We start from the raw sequence: 21857 nt of genomic DNA on the forward strand, positions 1-21857 counted from the left end.
CTGCCGTGAGCTTAACAGTGAGGCCATCTGTAGGGTTAAGATGGTCCGCTTGCTGCTGAGGACCGGACTTCCAGAACAGGCTAATGATGGTAACCTTCATCAGTGCAATTAGACAATTAGTTCCTGCTGATTATCTCCCACTTAATACTGCCATCACCACTGCGCCTCATGTTAAAATCATAAGAATACATTGCTGAAACATCTACTTGGCGTGCAACACTAGACGGTACTAATGAATTTACTAATTAAAGGAACAAAGAGCAGACCAAGAATTAGAAATGCAAGCTAATTGGTTGAAACTAATTGATAACAATGAATATTTTTCGAGGAATAACCAACATGATTATGAGCTGTTTGAATGCTGTCTAAATAGTGCCGCAAGCTTTGAATGCGGAAATCCAGAATGCTGGGATGAGAAGAAAACTGCTCTGATGAAGCAAAGACGGATCGGAGAGTATTAGTGTGTGGTTTGTTCAGTACAGTAAACATCCACTGGACTTCATGCAGGAGTCTCTGGCCACTTACCTACAGATGATGTTGCAGATAATCATGTTGATCCTGTTTTGAGGAACCTGGATGAACTATTGCTGAATTCTAAGGAAGTCACGAATCTTTTGGTGGAGAAGGTGGTCATAGTGGTGCAAATACAGTTAGTCTTTCTCACTCATAAATGACCATGAACTGTTTCATAAAAAATAACCTAGTGGTTCCTTACTGTTTAAGACTCATGTCAGCATGAAACAATGGGTATAGCTTATACTCATGACTCAAAGACACAAGTTGAAAAGATTTACTACCAGGGCTGCATTCGTGTGTTTAAAAATTCAGTAAAATCAGCAATATTGTGAAATATTATTGCACATTAAAATAACTAATTTCTATTCTAATATATTATAAAATGTAATTTATTTCTGTGATGGAAAAGCTGAATTACTCCAGTCACATTTTCCTTCGGAAATCATTCTAATATGCTTCTATTTTTATGTTATTTTTTTATGGAAACTGATACTTTTTCAACATTGTTTGAATGAGAAAAAGGTCAAAAGAACAGTGTTTATTACATAAAAAAAAAGAAATCTTTAGTAACATTCTAATTTCACTTATGATCATTTTGACGCATCCTTGCTTAACAAAAGTATTAATTTGTTTAAAAAAAAAAGTTACTGACCCCAAACTTTTGAACAGTAGTGAATTAGGGTGGCAATATGAGCAAATATTGGTCTTGTTTAGTGAGAATATATACTAAAGTATCTTTAAAATTACTTACAAAGTCATTATTCTGAATTGTTCTATCATGTATATCATCCTAGAGGTGAGGCAAGGTGGTGTAGGCTGATATACACGTTGTAATAAGATTGCTCTATCAATACTACAGCAACTTTAATGTGGTACCAGACTGAATCTTCCTTTGCTCTCCTCAAGATTGGGCTCTGTTCAGTTGCGAAACATTAAGTTTGGGGGATTAATTGAATTTCCAAGGCTAAGACTCATCAATATGCCTCAGTAGAGAATATTATATAAAATTAATTTATGCAGCGAGTTTGCCAAAATCGTGAGTCAACGTTGGCGCCGCCATCAAAAGTTAGCTGGCATTATGAGACGTAATTCTTCACGAGACTGGCGTTTATGATAGCCGCATTGTCCCGTTGCTCAAAAAAAGCTGGCAATTCAGTTTTATAGCTGGTTGGTCCTAACGTTTTGAGTAGATTATTGAAATTTAGTAATGAGGTGAAATTTGTAATGAGGTTAGGCCGACGCGCTTGCATTCTCTTTCTGCAAAATTGCTTTCTGTCGTTCTTTTTCGAGCGCCCGGAACCCGCAATGCACAGTGTATGTTGCTCTGTTGATTGTGTACGATCGGGCACCCTCTTCATTATGGCAATTGAGAGGTTCATATTTCAACCTAATAGCTCTCGATAACTTTAACAATTGATCACAACCTCATTTTATTGCGAGCCGAGTTAATACACGCTTCCCTGCCAAGTAGAACATTTTCTAATGATGTACTTGTGCACCAAAACAATGCGGGGCCCAGTGCCTGCATTAGTTACTAATGTCCCCATCCGTAATGTGCTTATACCACCCAAAAGAGAGAGAGGGAGAGGGAGAGGGAAAGAGAAAGAGAGATTGTGTGTGCAGAAATGAAATGAGCGCATGGGGATCTATGAGGAAACCACAAGATCAAGGGGAACATGGTGATGATGACGATAACGCTTAAGACATTGTCATTAATGACACCATCACCCTCGCTGTAATATGTCCATAGACATGCTATCATTAGCATATATAAGATCATCAGTAAGGCTTATGGTAGGAGCCAGAGCCAGAGAGGGAGGGCTGGGAATACGAAATACCATGTCGGGGCCCAGTGTTCCTCAGACTTCCCTGATTAATGAAGGACAAAGCATGATTTGTTTTCACCAAAGCTTCACTGTGAAATACCTCATTGGTCGGCTACTAGACTGTAAAATGGACAAGTTATTATTTCAGCATTTTAAATATGAAAATTAAATTGTATTTAAAGCTACTTATTCTGGTTTATCAAACGCATGTATCTCTCACAAGGTGTGCAAAACCCGAGCTTTGTGTCTTTAACTGTAAATATCATTTCATGTCCATAAATAAGCTTCATAGACACAGGGCGTCATGTTGGAAAATCCAATTACTCCACAAAAATTGAAAATTTGTCCGCATTTATGTAAAAGTTATTCATTACAATTTGCTAGACACCTTAGGCACGTGTGATTGGTTTGAAGCAACAGTAGCTTGCATATTTCCTATATATTTAGTTAATAATAAACAAGTATAATAAAACATTATAAAAAACAACCAAAAAGCCATATGTTTTATAATATATATATTATATATACACACACACACACACAAATGTACATTATATTAAATTATATAATAATACTGTATGAACATATATTTTTTGATACATACAGATAAAACCAGTATGGCTTGAAATGTATATTTGTGATCTTTTCTCTACATATAATTTAGCTGTCACACACACACTGTGTAGACTGTGTAGGCAAAATATTTTTGTTTCTAAGAATCACGTTTCTAAAAAGCATTTAATTTGAAGTCAGCATGATTAGTTTTGTTTTGTTTGAAACACAAAGACATCTAATTGTTTGCTTTTGTATTTGTCCTGTATAGGTTGTTTGTTCAAGAGATTCAACATTTGTATTAATTTGCTCATACAAATAGTTAACCCAGTGTGGAAAACATACTCGCATGGTATATGAAATTATTGCTCTATTCCATCCTAATCTGAGACTAATTCACTCGCTAACTCCTGAAAAAGTTAATCTTATGAGACTCTGTGAATATTGCTGACGTATTCGTGCTCCGATCTCAATAGTATTACAATGTCTCCATCTAGTGGCAAAAACACATTAGTGATTTCTGCACATCACTTGGTGTAAATGCAGGGTCACAGATCCAGAGGGCCCTGGGCTGCATGATATTAAACACTGCAAACTGCATGCTCTAAACTCTAAAACCCTTTATTAAGGATCTTTAGTAGATCAAAAATGCAGCTTTAGACAGAAATTCAGACTTTCCTTGGTCACCAAATCACGTTTAAACGAAGCATACCCAAATTACACATTTGAAATCAGGAATCTTATGCATGACTTCATGTATTCATTATGTATTATGTATTCACTGAATTCAGTAACTCCATGGTGACAGCACTGGTGGACATTTTTAAAAATAGTCATTTTACTAACAAAACTCATAATGGTTGTTACTCCCCTCGAGTTGAATTAAAGGCTCAGGTCGTTCTTGGTTTTAACAGACATTTATTTGGACACGAGTCTTCAACATGTCTTGTACATGCTAGTCTTTTAGCCTTTTTTATGTCCCAACAATGCCGTCAGAACTATGAAAGAAAATACACAAACTTAAATTAACCCTCTAAAAGAGATGTTTTACACATAATAATAAACAAAAAAATACATACAAACGAATAAATAAAGTGCACATTTCCACCAGCAAGTAAATACACTTAATTGGCTAATTATACATTAACACACGATCACGTAACAAACGTTCACATATGGAAGCCAGTTAAGACGATAAAACACATACCTCATTGGCCTCTCTGACTCAAGAGGAATAAACTTGGAGGGTTACAGCTTCTTTTAAACAAAAACTTGATATCTCTTCTTAGCACCACATATGCTTAACTCTTACAGACATGGGTTACTAGTACGGCACCTCGTGCAGCTCTTCTTACAGGTAGTGCACCGGAAACTATTCTGATAGCAACATTTAAATAATTCCCAAGCGGAACAAAAAATAAAAAATAAGTGGATTCCCCCTTTTCTAAGGTTTTAGCTGAATAATATGAAATTAATTGACATGTATTAACAAAAATATATTACTTATCTATTCTAATGATTATTCTGAACATTTTAACTATTAATTGACCTTTTAAATGTAAAGTGCATGTAATAAATGAAATATATGAGAAGTTGCATCTGACGGCAGCTACACTCCCACCAAATCACTTGTGATTTCCAAAATGAGCTGTACTAATCTGCTTCCAGTAATGTGACAGTCTTGTGAATTGGTCTTATTAGATGAACTGGTCTACTCAGTCTCTTCCCATGGTCATCTAATGTTGAGTCGCTGATTAGCAGCTGCACTTTTCGTACGCATCCATCTTGACTTGGGTACACGGCAGTAACTTTAGCCAGCTTCCAATCATTTCTGGGTGTTGTATCATCTTGTATGATCACTATGTCATTGACTTTTGCATTTCTGTTTGTCTTGTGCCACTTTTGTCTTTGTTGTAGGCTCAACAGATATTCTTTCTTCCACCTTTGCCAAAATTCGTTTGCCAAGTACTGCACTCTACGCCATCTTTTACGAAGGTAAAGGTCTTCCTTTACAAAATCTCCTGGTGGAGGCAGTATTATTGACGATTTCATTGTCAAGAGAAGATTGGGTGTAAGTGGCTGAGGTCCAGTAGGATCATTGAGTAGGTGTGCTGTTATAGGTCTGCTATTTACGATTGCCATCACTTCATATAGGTAGGTTCTTAAGGATGAACTATCAAGGGTTCGGGATGACTGATCCAGGATGGATGTTAACACACCTCTGATTGTTCGGATTTGTCTTTCCCAGACTCCACCCATATGACTGGCAGAGGGTGGGTTCATGACAAACTCGCAGCCTAGTTGTTTTAGGCATTCTTGGTCCATTTCTTTTACTGCTTCCAAGAACTCCCGTCTTGCTCCAACAAAATTGGTGCCTTGGTCTGATTGCAGTTGACGGACATTTCCACGTAGAGCAATGAAAGCACGAAGTGAGTTGAGAAATGCATCAGTTGATAAATCATCAAGCAACTCTATATGTACTGCACGAGAGCACAAACATGTGAAAAGCAGTCCATAGCGTTTTAGTTCTTTCCTTCCCTCCTTAATATAGAACGGACCGAAACAATCCATCCCACAATATGTAAAGGGAGGAGTTGTCTCCATTCTTTCGCTAGGCAGGTTTGCCATCTTTTGTTCTTCTGTTCGACGTCTGAATTTCCTGCATTTGACACAGTTGTAAATAAACGATGATACTGCTTGACTACAGCCGAGAATCCATAGGCCATTAGATCTCAGTTCGTTTATGGTCATGCCACGCCCTTGATGTCTCACTTGCTGATGATAATGATCAATCAGTAACTTGGTGATGTGGCTGGTCTTTGGTAAGATTACCGGATGTTTGATGTGTGGATGTAGAGATGCATGTCCTAATCTACCTCCCACTCTGAGGATGCCCTTGTGGTCCAGGAAGGGATTGAGACGATACAATCTGCTTGCTTTGTCTTTAGTGGTTAACTCCTTTTGGGACTGAAGTTCTTTGACTTCTTTGGAGAAGACTAATCCTTGTACTATGGCAATGATTGTAAGCTCAGCTTCTTGCCTTTCTTCGAGACTTGTAGCTTTATTGGTTCTCTTTATTGAGCCTTTAAACTCCTTTACAAATCTGGTAAGTCTTGCAATAGCTTTAGTTAGTCTTGTCCAGCTGGAGAATTTCAGGAAGCGTTCTGCCAGCGAATTCACTTTTGTTAAGGTCTGATGTACAAGAACTTTGCGTATTTCTGGGTCCTCTGTATCAAGTTCTCCCACCTTTATCTCTCCACTGGGAAGTTGATCTTGCCAGAGAAAACTTGGACCACAAAACCAGTTGGAAGCAATGAGCTCTTTAGATTTGAGTCCTCGAGACGCATGGTCAGCGGGGTTGTCTTCTGATGCGACATACTTCCATTGTGTTGGTTTAGTACTTTCCTTGATGCGCTGGATACGGTTCGCTACGAAGACATGAAAACGCCTTGCTTCATTGCTTATATATCCTAAGATAACTTGTGAATCCGTCCAGAAGAATTCTTGAACATTTTCCAACTCTAGTTCTCCTTTGAGCAGGTCACTTATGCGCACTGCTACTACTGCTGCAGACAACTCCAGTCTTGGCACAGTGGTTACCTTGGTGGGTGCTACTCTGGACTTGGCAATGACAAGTGAGCAGTGGATTTGTCCTGATCTACTGATTGCTCTTAGATATGTACAGACACCATATCCTGCAACACTTGCATCTGAAAAATAGTGGAGTTCATATCTCTGAACTTCTTCAAAATCGGCTGGAAGGTAGCAGCGATCAATCTTGACATTAGCAAGGTTCTTGAGATCTAGAAGCCAGGACTCCCATCGTGGCTTGAGCTCATCTGAAAGTGGTTCGTCCCAGTCGGTCTTGTCACGACACATTTGTTGCAGTATTTGCTTGCCAAGTAGAACGAAAGGTGCCACAAATCCAAGTGGGTCGTAGATGGAGGCCACAGTTGACAAGACTCCTCGTCTGGAGAGTGGACGCTCATTCACAACTACTCGAAACTGGAATTGGTCTGAGGCAACCCCCCATTTAACACCTAGGGCTCTTTCGATCGGTTGCTCGCCCAGGGCTAGATCTTGGTTTCTTACCGTCTCTACACAATCTTCCTTAGGGAGAGAGTCAAGAACTTGTGGGCTATTGGAAACAAACTTGTGCAGTCTCAATTTTCCAGTACTGCAGAGTTTTTTCGCCTCATGGACTAGACTAATAGCCTCTTCTTCTGAGTGGAAACTGATGAGACCATCATCCACATAAAAGTTTCTTTCAATGAATCTTATAGTTGCTTCACTGAACTGGCCTTGACCTTGCGCCGCGATGTACTTGAGGCCAAAGTTTGCACAGGCTGGTGAAGAGGCGGCTCCGAACAAATGGACTCGCATTCGGTAGACTGATGGACTTAAGTGAAAGTCTCCGTTGTCCCACCACAGGAAACGGAAGTAGTCTTGATCTTCGGCTCTGACTCTGAACTGATAAAACATACGTTCTATGTCGCACATCACTGCCACTGGACCCTTGCGAAAGCGGCACAAGACACCTATCAGGGTGTTTGTTAGATCTGGTCCTGTGAGCAGGTGATCGTTTAATGACATGCCTTCATATTTCGCTGAACAATCAAACACTACTCTTATTTTCCCAGGTTTTTGGGGATGGTACACCCCATGGTGTGGAATGTACCAGGCCAGGCTTTTGTTCAATTCTTCAGGTGGAACCCTCTCTGCCTCTCCACGTTCAATTGTTTCGTTCATGAATTTTGTGTAGTCTTTGTGATATTGTTTGTCCCTTTCAAGTCTTTTCTTTAGACATTTGAGTCGGTGTTCTGCACAGCTCTTATTGTTTGCCAGACTTGGTCTGTCCTCTTTAAATGGCAAAGGTAGCTCACAAAATCCATCTGCTCTCATTTTAACTCCTTCCTCCATTATAGAAATGAAGCGCAGATCCTCTTGAGAGAAGTGAGAATCTTCCACCTTTCTATCGTTGAAGTCAGACTCAAGGATTTTAATCACATCTGGTGGTGTGACTACTTCTTTGACTTGTGTGCGACAAATGTAATGGACTTCATTTGGTAACTGATCTGATGACTGGCTAGGTGTCACTTCTTTGACAATGATCCTATGGCTGCTTCCAATAGAATCACCATAGTCAACACAAGGGTCAGCACCACCAACTATTGTCCAGCCCAAGTCTGTTCTTTGTGCGAATGGCTCATTGTCTTTTCCTGACACAACTTCTCTGGGTAACAGTGCTTGTGAACAGTTGTAACCTATGAGCAGACCAACATCGCATTCTATGAGAGGGGCGATCTCTTCTGCAAGGTGCTCTAGGTGGGGCCATGCTCTTGCCGTCTTAGGAGTTGAGATGTGATTTAGATTGGCAGGAATAAACTCTCTTGTATATGTTACAGGAAGAGGGATTCTCTTTGAGGAATAAAAGCCTCTGACTTGCAGCCCTGACAGCTTTTCACTTGAAATGACTGTATCTCTGGCTGACAGTGTAGAAAGCTTTAACTGTACATGTTTCTTTTCAGAATCCAGAGCATCTGCCTTTTCTTGTAGAATGAATGTTGTGTCGCTCTGACTGTCTAAAAGGGCATACAGCAGGATTTCGTGTTCTGGTTCGCTTGTTGTGGATAACCAAACTGGACTAATTGTGGATGTGAGGTTACTGCTGTTGTTTTGGACTACACGGTGCGATGTTGCCTCGTTTGGTGCTTCTTTATTTTGTTTGATTTCTTTTGTGTCATTTGTGCTTTTGCTTTCCTTTTGTTCCTTCTCGCTTTCTTTGTTCTTTCTGATTTCCTTGTCCCGTTCTTCATGTAAACAGGTTGGGTGTTTTCCTTTGCATGTGTCACAAACACTTCTCTTTCCACATTTCTTTGAATGATGTCCAGAGTTGAGGCATCCGAAACATAGTCCTTTCATTTGTACGAACTTGACTCGTTCCATTATTGGCTTGTCTATGAATTTTCGACATGTGTGAATGCTATGGTATAATCTTTCACAGAAGACACATTTCTTCGTATTTGATTTCTCTTCTGCACTGCTTGCCAGTACCTTAGCTCCAACACTTCGAGTCTTTGTAGGCTTAACCCTCTCCGAGTCACTTCCCTTGAGAGCATGGAGTGACGTTACTGGGTTGCACGCTATCTTGGCTTCTCTTGTGATGAAGTCGACAAAGTTACTGAATGTTGGAAAAGAACCTTGCTGCTCTTCAACCTCAATGACTTTCCTATTCCATCTAGCTGTTAGCCAATCAGGAAGCTTGCTTAACATTTTCTGATTTTCGCTGCAATCATTTAGAACTTCAAGATTCTTGATTTGTAGCATGGCAGCTTCACAGCCTCTGAGAAAGTCTGAGAACTCTTGTAACTCAGCACTGTCCTTTGTTCCAATCTTTGGCCATGTTGTTAGCTTATCTCTGAAGGCTTTGGCAATTACAAATGAACTTCCATATCTCTCCTCCAGAGTGTCCCATGCTGCATAGTACGCTGCATCTGTACCAAGCAGGAAGTAACTCTCGACAGCTCTTCTGGCTGGTCCACCAACATACTTGCGGAGATAGTAAATCTTTTCATTCACTGGAATGTTTTTCCTGTCTATTAGTGTCTGAAATGACATTTTCCAATCTTTGTACTTGAGAGGGTCGCCATTGAAAACAGCTGGCTCTGGTACTGGTAGACGGCTTATGTTAATGGACTCTGCTAACGCTTTAGCTAGTGCTGTGGTGCTATCTTCTTGTGTAGCATTAGTTGTAAGATGCCACCTTGTGGTCTGTTGTGGAGCAGAAAACTGTTGCAGATTTGCAGTGGGTTGTGATGGTGCGAGCTGACGTTCAGGCAGACTTACTGGTTTAGGAGCAGCTTTTCTATCTTTATCATTGTCGTGTAGGAGGTCTGAGATTTCTTCGTCTGAGTTAACTTCTGGCTCATACACTTTCAGTCGTGCTTTGGCAGCATTCATTTTCTTTATAGTTTCAAGACGTTCTAGCTCTCTTCGCTTCTGTTCTAATGCTTTTAGTTTTTCAGCATTTTCTGCTTCTTGTTTTGCTAATCTTTGTCGGTTTTCTACTTCAAGGTTTTCAAGCTCATTTCTTTCGCGATCCATTTCCTCCATAACTTTCAGAGTGGCTTCAGTTGCAGCTAGTTCCGCTGCTGCTTCTTGTTTCTTTATAGACAACCTGCTTGAACTTGAACATGTACTTCTTGAGCTTTTAGATTTTTGGGACGCTGCTGAGATGAATACTGAACCGGCTTCACTCCAGCGAGTTGATCTCTTTGCTGGATCTTTTACATTTCCTTCTTCTGCAAGACATTCTTGAGCTTGTTGTATGAGCTTCTGAGAAACAGCATCACATGTGTCCACTCTGCGACGAGTGTCTCCATCTGGAGTTTCATGACTGCGTAGCTTGTCATAGGCTTGTTTTACTTCTGCTGAGGTATGTTGGATCTGGACAATGTGATCATATAATCTCATACTGACAGGTGCTTCAAGTGCTCTTTTAACTTGTTTTGCAGCAGCTTTCCATTCATCATAGCTTGCCTTAAAGCGTGTTTGAAGCTTATTCACTTTCTCTTCATACAGTGCTTGGCCTTTTTCAGTGAGTTTCCTAACTCTTTGGCTTTTCCTCAAGCTCTCTTCTTTAGCAGCTTGACATGTGCTTGGCTCTTGAGGGCTTGTGTCCAGAATTTCATAATCAGGACTTAATTGTTGCTGCAACTCCACAGCTTCAGTGTCACATTCTTCTTGATCAGCCATGTCACTATTCTAGTGTGTTTTAGACTTTGTTATGTGTGACCTTAACTCAATTAAGTGATATCACACTACTAAATATGCTTATAAACTTAAATTGCTTCTTTCTTTAAAGATAAACTTAAATGTGTCAAACACCTTAAAATAAGAAATATACTTTTCACTTGTTATAAAATAAAAAACAAATGACCTTCAATATAAAACAAAAAATTAAATAGTAAAAACTTCACCCTTAAATAACTAAATTAGCAAAAATACTTGTACTTAACTTCAAATAAGGTTAGTAACAGTCACCTTATATTAAACAACCAATAACTTAAACTTGCACTTAGATTTTTGGCCACTGCACTTTACATTACAACTTTAAGCACTTAATAGAGTCCCTTTAAAGTTAGCAAGGTTAATCTACTTCTTCACATTTAACTTGTTTTAAATGCTTTACTACTTCTTAGCTTAACCACGCTGCACTCTTGGACCCCGGATGGCGCTGATTTGGGCTTTATGTGTATGCAGTCCCGTCTTTCCTTTGAAGCTTGAGAGCGACGTCACCACTTAACGAGCTGCTCATTTACGGCTCCGCTGCGACTGGCACTGCTGTCCTCTCCTCCAGCACGAAACAGGCTGAGTTCTGACTGTTACTCCCCTCGAGTTGAATTAAAGGCTCAGGTCGTTCTTGGTTTTAACAGACATTTATTTGGACACGAGTCTTCAACATGTCTTGTACATGCTAGTCTTTTAGCCTTTTTTATGTCCCAACAATGCCGTCAGAACTATGAAAGAAAATACACAAACTTAAATTAACCCTCTAAAAGAGATGTTTTACACATAATAATAAACAAAAAAATACATACAAACGAATAAATAAAGTGCACATTTCCACCAGCAAGTAAATACACTTAATTGGCTAATTATACATTAACACACGATCACGTAACAAACGTTCACATATGGAAGCCAGTTAAGACGATAAAACACATACCTCATTGGCCTCTCTGACTCAAGAGGAATAAACTTGGAGGGTTACAGCTTCTTTTAAACAAAAACTTGATATCTCTTCTTAGCACCACATATGCTTAACTCTTACAGACATGGGTTACTAGTACGGCACCTCGTGCAGCTCTTCTTACAGGTAGTGCACCGGAAACTATTCTGATAGCAACATTTAAATAATTCCCAAGCGGAACAAAAAATAAAAAATAAGTGGATTCCCCCTTTTCTAAGGTTTTAGCTGAATAATATGAAATTAATTGACATGTATTAACAAAAATATATTACTTATCTATTCTAATGATTATTCTGAACATTTTAACTATTAATTGACCTTTTAAATGTAAAGTGCATGTAATAAATGAAATATATGAGAAGTTGCATCTGACGGCAGCTACAATGGTGATTCCATGCTTATGGACATATACCATAGAAGTACAATGGAATTCATTGTACATATGGTATAGTCAATCAATCACATTCTCCTCTTTGCTGTGTTTTTCTGTACTGGTTTTCTAATTCAGGATAATGAACAGTTGCACTGATTTTTTTATGTGTGCATTTATTAACACTGAAGAGTGATTGCAAACATGGCCAATTTTACATAGGACTTTTTAAGCTGAAATGCTCCTCCGGCTCTTGGACCGCTCACAGGTGATCACTTGGAGCTGGTGTATTTGGTGACGGCCTTGGTGCCCTCTGACACGGCGTGTTTGGCGAGTTCTCCAGGCAGCAGCAGCCGGACTGCGGTCTGCACCTCTCTGCTCGTGATGGTCGACCGCTTGTTATAGTGAGCGAGCCGTGAGGCCTCTGTAGCGATGCGCTCGAACACATCGTTAACAAACGAGTTCATGATGCTCATCGCCCTGCTGGAGATACCAGTGTCGGGATGAACCTATGGGAGGAACGTATAGACACAGATACATCATGATTAAAGGTCACATATTCAGTAGGTTTTAAAAGGTCATATAAAAGTAGTCAACATTTGAAGTGGAAAAATAAAATACATTTTAAGTTGTCCTAAGACGAGAATTCATTTTTGATTAAAGGTTTTGATCCACTTCAAAATGTTGACTATTGTAGGTTATTAACCTTAAAAATAAAAACAACACACCACACACCCTCAAGTGATTCATACGTCATGATGACCGTCACAAATGGGGATTCTGATAGGCTTACGTTTATATATATATATATATATATATATATATATATATATATATATATATATATATATATATTCTATGCTCTTGCGTTGCGTTAAATGAGCAAAATGTTGAAATTAAGCCGCGGTTTAGGCATAAAGCCATTTAGGACTTAAATATTTACATTAAAAGGAATGACAAACACTTGGACCGATCAGGCAGAATGATTCTTTCAGACCGGTTCCTTGAATCAGTTCGATCGATACATTGAAAAGATCCGACTCAAAAAATGATTCACGAATCGAACGCAGTCGCACCACACGCGGCGTCAAACGCATTTCATCCACTTAAAATTCACACTCGGAATCAGTTTGGTAATTGTTCTCCGATCATCTTTTTTATTTATGAAAACTTTCTCACCTGCTTCAAAACTTTGTAGATATACACTGCATAAGTTTCCCTCCTCTTTGCTTTCCGTTTAGACGGTTTTTTGTCCCCAGGTACTTTACCTTTCTTCTTTGCTCCTTCATTGGACATACTGGATTATTAGTTTTTTTTACTATTAATAACACCGAGCAATGTTTTGTTCTCTCAATGACGTGTTTGCCGCTTGGCAGGTTTTCAACAGGCCTTCATCAGCCATTTATGACGTATACGGAAGTTTCCACTAATTGGAAAGCATCTGGACTCAATCTGGCGTGGCGGACTGAAGTCAGATCAGCCTTCAGGATATCCAGCAAGTGTTTCAGTCTATTTATTTAGCTTTTTAAGTGTGTAGGCTGTCTCATGTGTCATTGCTTAATTTGTAAAGTTATTTATTTATTAACTAAAGGACAAGAAATACGCAGATAATATTTTGTTAGCTATTTTTCCTCTTGTTTATGGTATATTAGAGATCCCCTGCTACAGAGGCTACTGTCAAAATCGCATAATGAATGCGCTTGGCTTATGAACTTACATTTCCAATTTAATTAATTTAGTCAACTGTGATTTTTGACTAATTATATTCTTAGATGGCAAATTTAGACACTATTACAAAACATGAAGATTTATTTGTAATTTTCAAGACTGATACTGATGAATTAAACATGAAACCTAGTGACATAATGTTTTTAAATTGTTACAATGTTGTTAAATGTATTAATTCATATGTTATGGTGTTTTGCATTTTATTTCAAAGAAGCAGCTAGTCCACAGCATAGTTTGATATAATTCATGTCTTTGTATGATTTTGGTACTGTATTTTGACAAACTATTAATTTGAGGTCATTTTAATATACATGTGTGTTGTCCCTCTCATCCTATGGTTAAGGAATTTCTTCAAATTATTGACTCGTTTAACCTCACTATGTCCATCACAGAAGCTACTCGTAAACAAGGCACTGTAAACGATTTCTGTTGTTTTCACAGTATTATTGCTGTATTATCAGAGAAAGCTTACTGTAGAAACAGTTTACAGTAAGTTGCTGTCAATTTTATAACTTTTGCAGTATTATTGCTGTATTTCCAGCTTTGTCTTACTGTAGAAACTATTTACAGGACAGTTGCTGTCAATTTATGCTATTCTTTGAAAAAAAACAATAGAGTGGGAAAATAATTACAGTAATCCTCATATTACTGTTAAATTGATGACAGTAATAATCCAACTGACAAGGAATTTTATTTATTAATTATTTATTTATGTATAAGGAATTTTATAATACATCATTTCATAAGGTAACCCATATATTAAGGCATTTGGCATATAGTTAAAAAAAGTTAAATGATTTATGTGGGTGTTTTTTAATTGCGTATCTTTATGGTTGCCAGATTTTGACACAAAACCCACCCAATCTCATTGGGTTTTTGCCAACAATTTTTTGTGGGTGGGAGGTAGTTGTAGAGATGTAGATGTCAAAAATATAGGCTAGGTAAATAGATAAAATCAATTCCCATGATATATTTTTAATATTATTATTTTGCTTTCTATTAAACACACTAATTACAAAAAGAGCGGAATCGTACGCGATATACCTGGCAACCAATCATCTAAACCGTCAGCCTGCACTCATTTTCCAATTCATTTTCTGAGCCTTTGAGGATGAACAAGACCAACGAGAACCATTCAGGTGAGATATACAATTTTATTCAATATCTTAAAGATGTGTATTTCAAAAAATTTCACCCCAAAGGGAAGATATTCGTTTTAACGTTACCACTAAATAATCGGTGGTGAGTTTGATAGTAGTCTGTAACACAAACATTCTAACGTTAACCAAATATTAATTATCACAAGGTTTGCTGTTAATGTTAGTTAATAATTTCAAGTTTAGAACAAAGTAATCGAAATGTTCTTGTTTCTGAACATTTGTGTGTAACTTTCACCGTGTGCGTGTGTCCTGTCACGATCGAGGCCTTACGCGCCTAAACCTAAAGCTATGTTCGAAATCGACCTACTGTATTACACTAATGTTATGCACGACTTGAAGGGACAATCACAGTGTTTTCAGTCATATTATACATGTATTGCGTGAGTACAACCGATGTATACATTTAAAGTGAATACACAGGCAGTGAAAGTCGTTATAGTCCTTCTTCAGACCAGACGTTCACATGATTTTGCTCACTTGTTTTCATTAACTTCTTCAAGTGCATTAATATCTGAATACAGCCACTGCCAACGCACTGCGGATAATTTAGTTGTATATTTGATATTGTGTGATATTCACGATAATGGCTATTATAATCTCCGTATTCTTGTCACTTTGGGTGCTTCTCATTTCTTATTTGTGACAAATCAGGTTCTCCCTCGAAATCGGGTCTCTGTTAGGACACCAAGAGATCTCAAATTAATTGTAATAGGTACATAAATAAATAATAATAATTTAATAGATTAGCCATTTTTTACAAGTAATAAATGAAATGCACAGGTTGAATAATTAATACTAGCATTCAATTATTTAATTTACTTAAATTATATGTTAAGTTTTTTTGTGCTATTTTTAAGTTGCATTTAAGTTGATAGCTTGTCATTTCTGGTCTTTGAAATTTGTTTTCTTTTCAAATTATTTATTTTGATTCTATATATTGTAATTATTTTGTAACCTTTTTATGTTTTAACTGATCCATGTTTCTCTTTGTCTTGCAGGTAAAAATCCTTGGTGAAGTCACCAGATATGGATGGGTAAGTACTGCATCTAAAGTTAAAATTGTTTGGAAATAAGATTAGAAATGCCTTTATCTTGCAAAGTGTGTCAGTACTCAGTAAAATCTATTCCAGAATTTGTCAGACATGCGAAGGAACACAGGAATCTTGCAAACTATAGATTCTCTTGTGGATTTTTCCAGTGTCCATGTAACTTCAAAACTGCCGTTGGCCTTCGTACACATATGTATCGTAACCATGCAGTGATTACACCAAGTGCTGACAAATCACACAGTGGTGTTAATATGACATGCCAGGTTATGGAATGTTCTTTCACTTCCACATCTGGGGATGCATGGTGAAACGAATATCTCTGTGTAGGTCTATGCAGTGTTGAATATGTTTTTCATTTCTTTCAGCGTGTATGTTGTTCGACATTGCAGCGTGCTGATGAGTTAATAAAGAGGTAAGTCATTTTCAAGTCTGTTTATCACATTGATGTCGGTCAAGCTGTAGTGCAACTTAATTTTTGTGTTTTGTTCTCTATAGGCAGCAAAAACCTGGGATCTGCATTGGCCCTGTCAAGTCTGGAGAGTGTTTTTACCATTTAATGAATTCAATTGTAATAAAAGTTTTTCAATGGACTTCTGAGTGTTGTCATAATTTACGTGACATCTAATAATCAGTAATATAACTGTGTGAATTTTTTTTTGCATACAAGCCTTTATATTTCATTATTTTTTAAGCATGTAACAGGTTGTAGTTAGTTATATGTTGTGTATATATGTGTATATGTGAATATAAAAACTACCGTAATCAATTATACTGCATAGTAACTTTACAGTATTTTAAAATACAGTGCAAAAACATGAACTGTAATTAATCTTACAGTATAAATATACTGTAAGTTATTATACAGTATGTTGTGAACTACTGTAGTCAGGTTTACAGTAATATTACCGTGGAATAAAATACTGAAGCTTGCTGGCTATTTGTTGCCAGTAAGTTACTGTTGATTTTACGTGAAATTTTTTACAGTGAAGGCCATACTCTTGATTTGGTGATTTCAGCAGCTCTCTGTGTAATAGTAATATAGAGATTGATGAAATCTGTGTATCAGATCACAAGCCAGTACTGTTTAACACAGTACTCAATACTTCAAAGCTTAATGTTAAATCTTGTGATTGCCAATCCGGTCTGTTAATTCTGCTACATCTAAACATTTCGAAGATGCATTTTTCAGTGATGCTTGCCTTACTGTGTCTTCATTTTCTGTGTGGTAATGTTTTAGATGTAGTTGCACTATTTAAAACTAAGAAACCTAAGTTAAGGTTGCGTCCTTGGCTTAACAAGGATACTTGTGCCTCCAGACAGGATTGGAGGAAAGCTGAAAGAAAGTGGAAGAAAGATGAGCTCCAAGTATCCTATGAAATTATGAAACGTTGCATGGTGAGCTACCAGCACTCTGTTAAGGCTGCTAGGGAAAAATATTTTTCTAACCTTATAGCAAAGCATGCTCACAGTCCAAATACTCTGTTTAGTACAATACATAATGTGTTAATTCCAAATTCACTCTCATTTCCTGATGCTACACCTACAATTTGTGAATCATTTTTGAATTTTTATGTGGATAAAATTAATACTATTCGTTCTTGTATCCCCAAATCTGATTTGAACGCACCTGTTAATGACCCATGATCGGCCTGTTTAACTGAGTTTGAGCCAATTTCTTCTACTTTTCTTGTTGAGCTTTTCAATAAAATGAAGCTTTCCTCTTGCTCCGTGGATGTTGTGCCTCCACGTCTTTTTAGGGAAGTGTTATGTGTACTTGAACCTTTTGTTTTAACCATTATAAATAGCAGCCTATCTCAAGGTACTGTTCCATCAATTCTGAAACACGCAGTAGTGAATCCACTCCGCAAAAAAGGCCAGTTCAGATCCTTATATTTTAGAAAACTATCGTCCAATTTCAAAATGACCATTTTTATCAAAAGTAATGGAAAAGGTTGTTTTCCATCAATTGACAATATTTTTAAGTGAGAATAATTTGTTAGACAAATTTCAGTCTGGTTTCAGACAACATTAGAGTAAAGAGTCAGCTTTGCTGAAGGTGCTGAATGATCTTTTGCTAGTTGTGGATTCAGTAACTGTGCAATTTTGTTCATTTTTTACCTCAGTGCTGCATTTGATACCATTGATCTTGCTATCTTGCTTGAGCAGTTGAGTAATTGAGTATAGGAATTCAAGGTACCACATTGATTTGGTTTAAATTGTATCTTTCTGATAGATACAATTAGATAGAACATTTTCTGTGGAGATTGGGAATTTTTTTTCCTCTTCTGTACCATTAACTTGTGGTGTACCTCAGGGGTCTATTTTGGGCCCACTGTTGTTTTTGCTGTATTTGCTCCCTTATAGGATCGATTTTTCGAAAACACAATATTCCATATCACTTTTATGCAGATGATACACAGGTGTATCTCCCTTTAAAAAATGGGATAATAATAACATAACGTCTTTGTTGAACTGTCTCGAGGAGGTAAGAGGCTGGCTGGCAGGTAATATTTTTAACATTGAATGACTCTAAAACCGAAATTGTAGTTTTTGGATCACCAGCTTCTAACATACAGATTAAAAAAACAACTGGGTCCTTTAAGTGAGAATTCTCATGCTTACACCAAAAATCTGAGAGTGATTGATTTTTTGATAACGGCCTTAAATTTGACAAAGAAGTTAACTTGGTGAGGAGTAGCTTTTATCATTTGAGATTTATTGCGAAATTAAAATAATTTTTAACAGGAAAAGATTTGGAGACAGTGATTCACACCTTTATTTCATCCAGGCTGGATTATTGTAACTCGCTGTACCTTGAGGTTGCTAATTCTTCCTTTTCCCGCCTACAAATGGTACAAAACGCTGCCGCCAGGCTTCTTACTGGTACTCGAAAGAGGGAAAATATTTTACCAATTCTTGCTTCACTTCACTGGTTGCAGGACAATATATTACAGACCTTCTTCCCCGGAAATGTTTAAATCCTTAAGGTCCTCTAACAAGTTGATACTCACTGTGCCACGATCTAGACTGAAATTAAAAGGTGATCATGCCTTTTCTGTTGCTGCTCCGCGTCTGTGGAATGATTTGCCGGAACACCTAAGGTTGTCTTTCACTGTTGATAGTTTTAAATCTTCACTAAAGACTTATTTTTTTCTCTTTGGCTTTTGGTTAAATGTAATTTTATGATGTGTTATTATGGTGGGTTACGATGTGATTGTGTCTGCTGACGTATTTATATATTTTATATTGTCTGAACTGATTGTACAGCACTTTGGTCAGCAGTGGCTGTTTGAAATGTGCCCTATAAATAAAAGTGCCATGCCTTGCCTTGCCTTTGATTTAACATATTTTCACCCAAATAAGGCCGCAGTCAGAACTCATGACATTTGTTATTACTATTTATTGATATTTTCTGTAGATTCAGTCATACTTGCACCCAATCTACAGTAAAATGCACTTTTGAAATCCACAAAACACCTGGCCAGAGACGAGAGGGTTCGGTTGGTGAGAGGATGTAAATTGCTCGTCATGCCTACAGTTAAATAATTAGTCTCTGCCATAATATGCCAATTATGTTAAAGAGCTGCACCTGCAGATACCCATTAAAGAACAGCAAATTATGAGAGGCTAATATCTGTGCTACTTTCATTTTTTTGGCTCCATGCTTTTTTTAGGAGAGCGTACTTAATAAATAATTGAGTTTTGTTGTAGTGTGTATTATACAGAAGTGTTGTTAATCAAGTGCCATTGCCAAAGTATTATAGCTTCATGTAGGCCAGATTTAGATTGTGTAACCTCCTGAATAGTTGTCGACCAGTATGAATTTTTAACATTTTAAGAGTTTTTGTAACCGACACAAGAGAGCGCTGCTGCTTCTCTTAAGCCTGCTGTGAAGTGTGGTTTTGCTGTCTGAGACAAATTTGAGGAAATGTCGTAGATATTTTTTTTATAGGTCAGAGTCATCAGTCTTGGATCTTTTAATGTGACATGCTCACTGGTGGCTAATAAATGGTTCTTGCATTGAATTTTAGAATTTATTACAGCTTCAGAAATTTTGCAACTCTTACAGTGACTGTCTAATGAGGAACCAGTAAGATTGGAACAAATGATCACATTTGCATGTGTGAAAGATGTTCAGATACAACTGTTGGTCTTAGGTTAAACTTAAAGGAGTAGCACCTAAAAATGAAAATGTGCTCATCCCCAGGCCATCCAAGATGAAGATGAGTTTGTTTTTTCATTAGAACAGACAGAGAGTCCAAAACGTCACAAAAAACCACAAGGGGACTATATTAAATTTAAAGCAATTGCTTCCAGCTGAAATACGAGTTGTCTATCCCATCTCCAAGAAATAGTCTTGTCTGAATCAGGAGAGAAATATGCACAGAACAAGCAGTGTTTACAAGCGAAAACAATCCGAAACCGTTCTAAACAAATATGTTACATATTTGGGACAGCAGTGAATTGACTTTTTCACCGTTTAAAACATTATAATGGATTATGGAATCTTATTTTGGCCAAAGGGACAGTTTAAACTCCATAATGATGGATTTGTTTCTTGTGCACACTCAGCATCTTGTTTCAAAAGACATTAATTGATGGACTGGAGAGGTGTGGATTACTCATTCTGACGGCACCCATTCACTACAGGGGATGCATTGGTGAGCAAGTGATATAATGCTACATTTATCCAAATCTTTTCAGACGAAGAAACAAACTCATTTACATGGCCTGGCATCAAATGGCATTACATTTGAAGGCCTGAGGATGAGTAGTTTCAGCAACTTTTCACTCTTCTTTAAAGGGGGAATTCTCTGTGGGCTTTTAATAATGTTGCCTGTATTTTAATCAAAATTTCACTATTAATCCAAATGTTACTTTCTTTGTAAATATTTATGTACTAGCAATTTCTGAGAGAAAATTGTAGTGTTCCCTTTATCCAAAAACTTCAACGACCGTATTGCACTTGGTTTTGTTTCCACCCCTCTATCAATCCAACTGTCTGTGGGTGGAAATTAAAAAATGTGGAAAATCAATCTGTTATTTTAACAAAAGCCTGTGCTTTTAAAAAAGTTTGGTAGAATAGTGCATTATGACTTGTTTTGCATCATCCAGTGGAGTGGATGAAAAATAAGCAGGGATATCTTGGTATAGGTAACGTTTACATACACCTTGGTATAGGTTCATTTACATACATCACCAATGTTGGAGCAATACAAAGGTGGTTTAAAACTCTGAACATTTTAACATTTAAATATCTTGTTTAGTGTTCCCTAATGTTCATGGTCATAGACCCTCTTCTCTAGACGAGAACCCCTCTGGTTTCATTGCCTATGTAAGCACTACATCAGCAGGAGATTTGAAACGCACTCAATAACCCATCAATACAGATCCCAGAACTGTGTGCACTGACTCTTGGTCCTGTTGATTATGACCCACTTTAACCAAAGATGGTGCATCTGTAAGCTTTCCCAAAAGAGTTACATCTCAATAGAGACTGTGTTGAGAGGTAAAAAGTTAACAGCCATTTATTATCTTGTTTGGTATACCTTCATCCATGAGTGATACGTACAGTATGAGAGTTGTGTATATCATTATGAAGTGACTCATATGTTTGGACTGCTGTTCGCTGTGAAAGGTCATCGTGTGCAGTCAGCAAACAGTCTGATAAAATTGCAGTGCGAATTGCTGATTTAAATCAGAGCTTTATAAGGAAAAAAAAATAAAATACTGCCCCATTGAGTAAACAACTGTATTTATATTTAGCTATTCCTTTTAAAATGCTTATCTGCTTTGTAGGTGTGCATGTCTCGTATAGTAATTGCTTCTGTGTGCATTTATTTGCACAATCCAATTTAATTATAATAGCATTATAAAAACAGAGTCGTTAAATAATTTTCTCAG

General features: G+C 37.5%; 1 protein-coding gene across 1 annotated transcript; it reads right to left on the minus strand.

Moving 5' to 3' along the window:
- Positions 1–12137: 12137 nt before the first annotated feature.
- zgc:92591 (uncharacterized protein LOC436997 homolog) lies at positions 12138–13496 on the minus strand. The gene is made up of 2 exons (XM_052595554.1): positions 13196–13496; positions 12138–12525 (listed from the first exon to the last, which is right to left on the minus strand). The coding sequence occupies exons 1-2, from the start codon at positions 13310–13312 to the stop codon at positions 12289–12291; spliced, it is 354 nt and encodes a 117-aa protein (XP_052451514.1). The 5' UTR covers positions 13313–13496; the 3' UTR covers positions 12138–12288.
- Positions 13497–21857: the final 8361 nt, after the last annotated feature.

The sequence above is a fragment of the Carassius gibelio genome, chromosome B24 (genome assembly GCF_023724105.1).
Source record: "Carassius gibelio isolate Cgi1373 ecotype wild population from Czech Republic chromosome B24, carGib1.2-hapl.c, whole genome shotgun sequence".
Classification (NCBI taxonomy): domain Eukaryota; kingdom Metazoa; phylum Chordata; class Actinopteri; order Cypriniformes; family Cyprinidae; genus Carassius; species Carassius gibelio.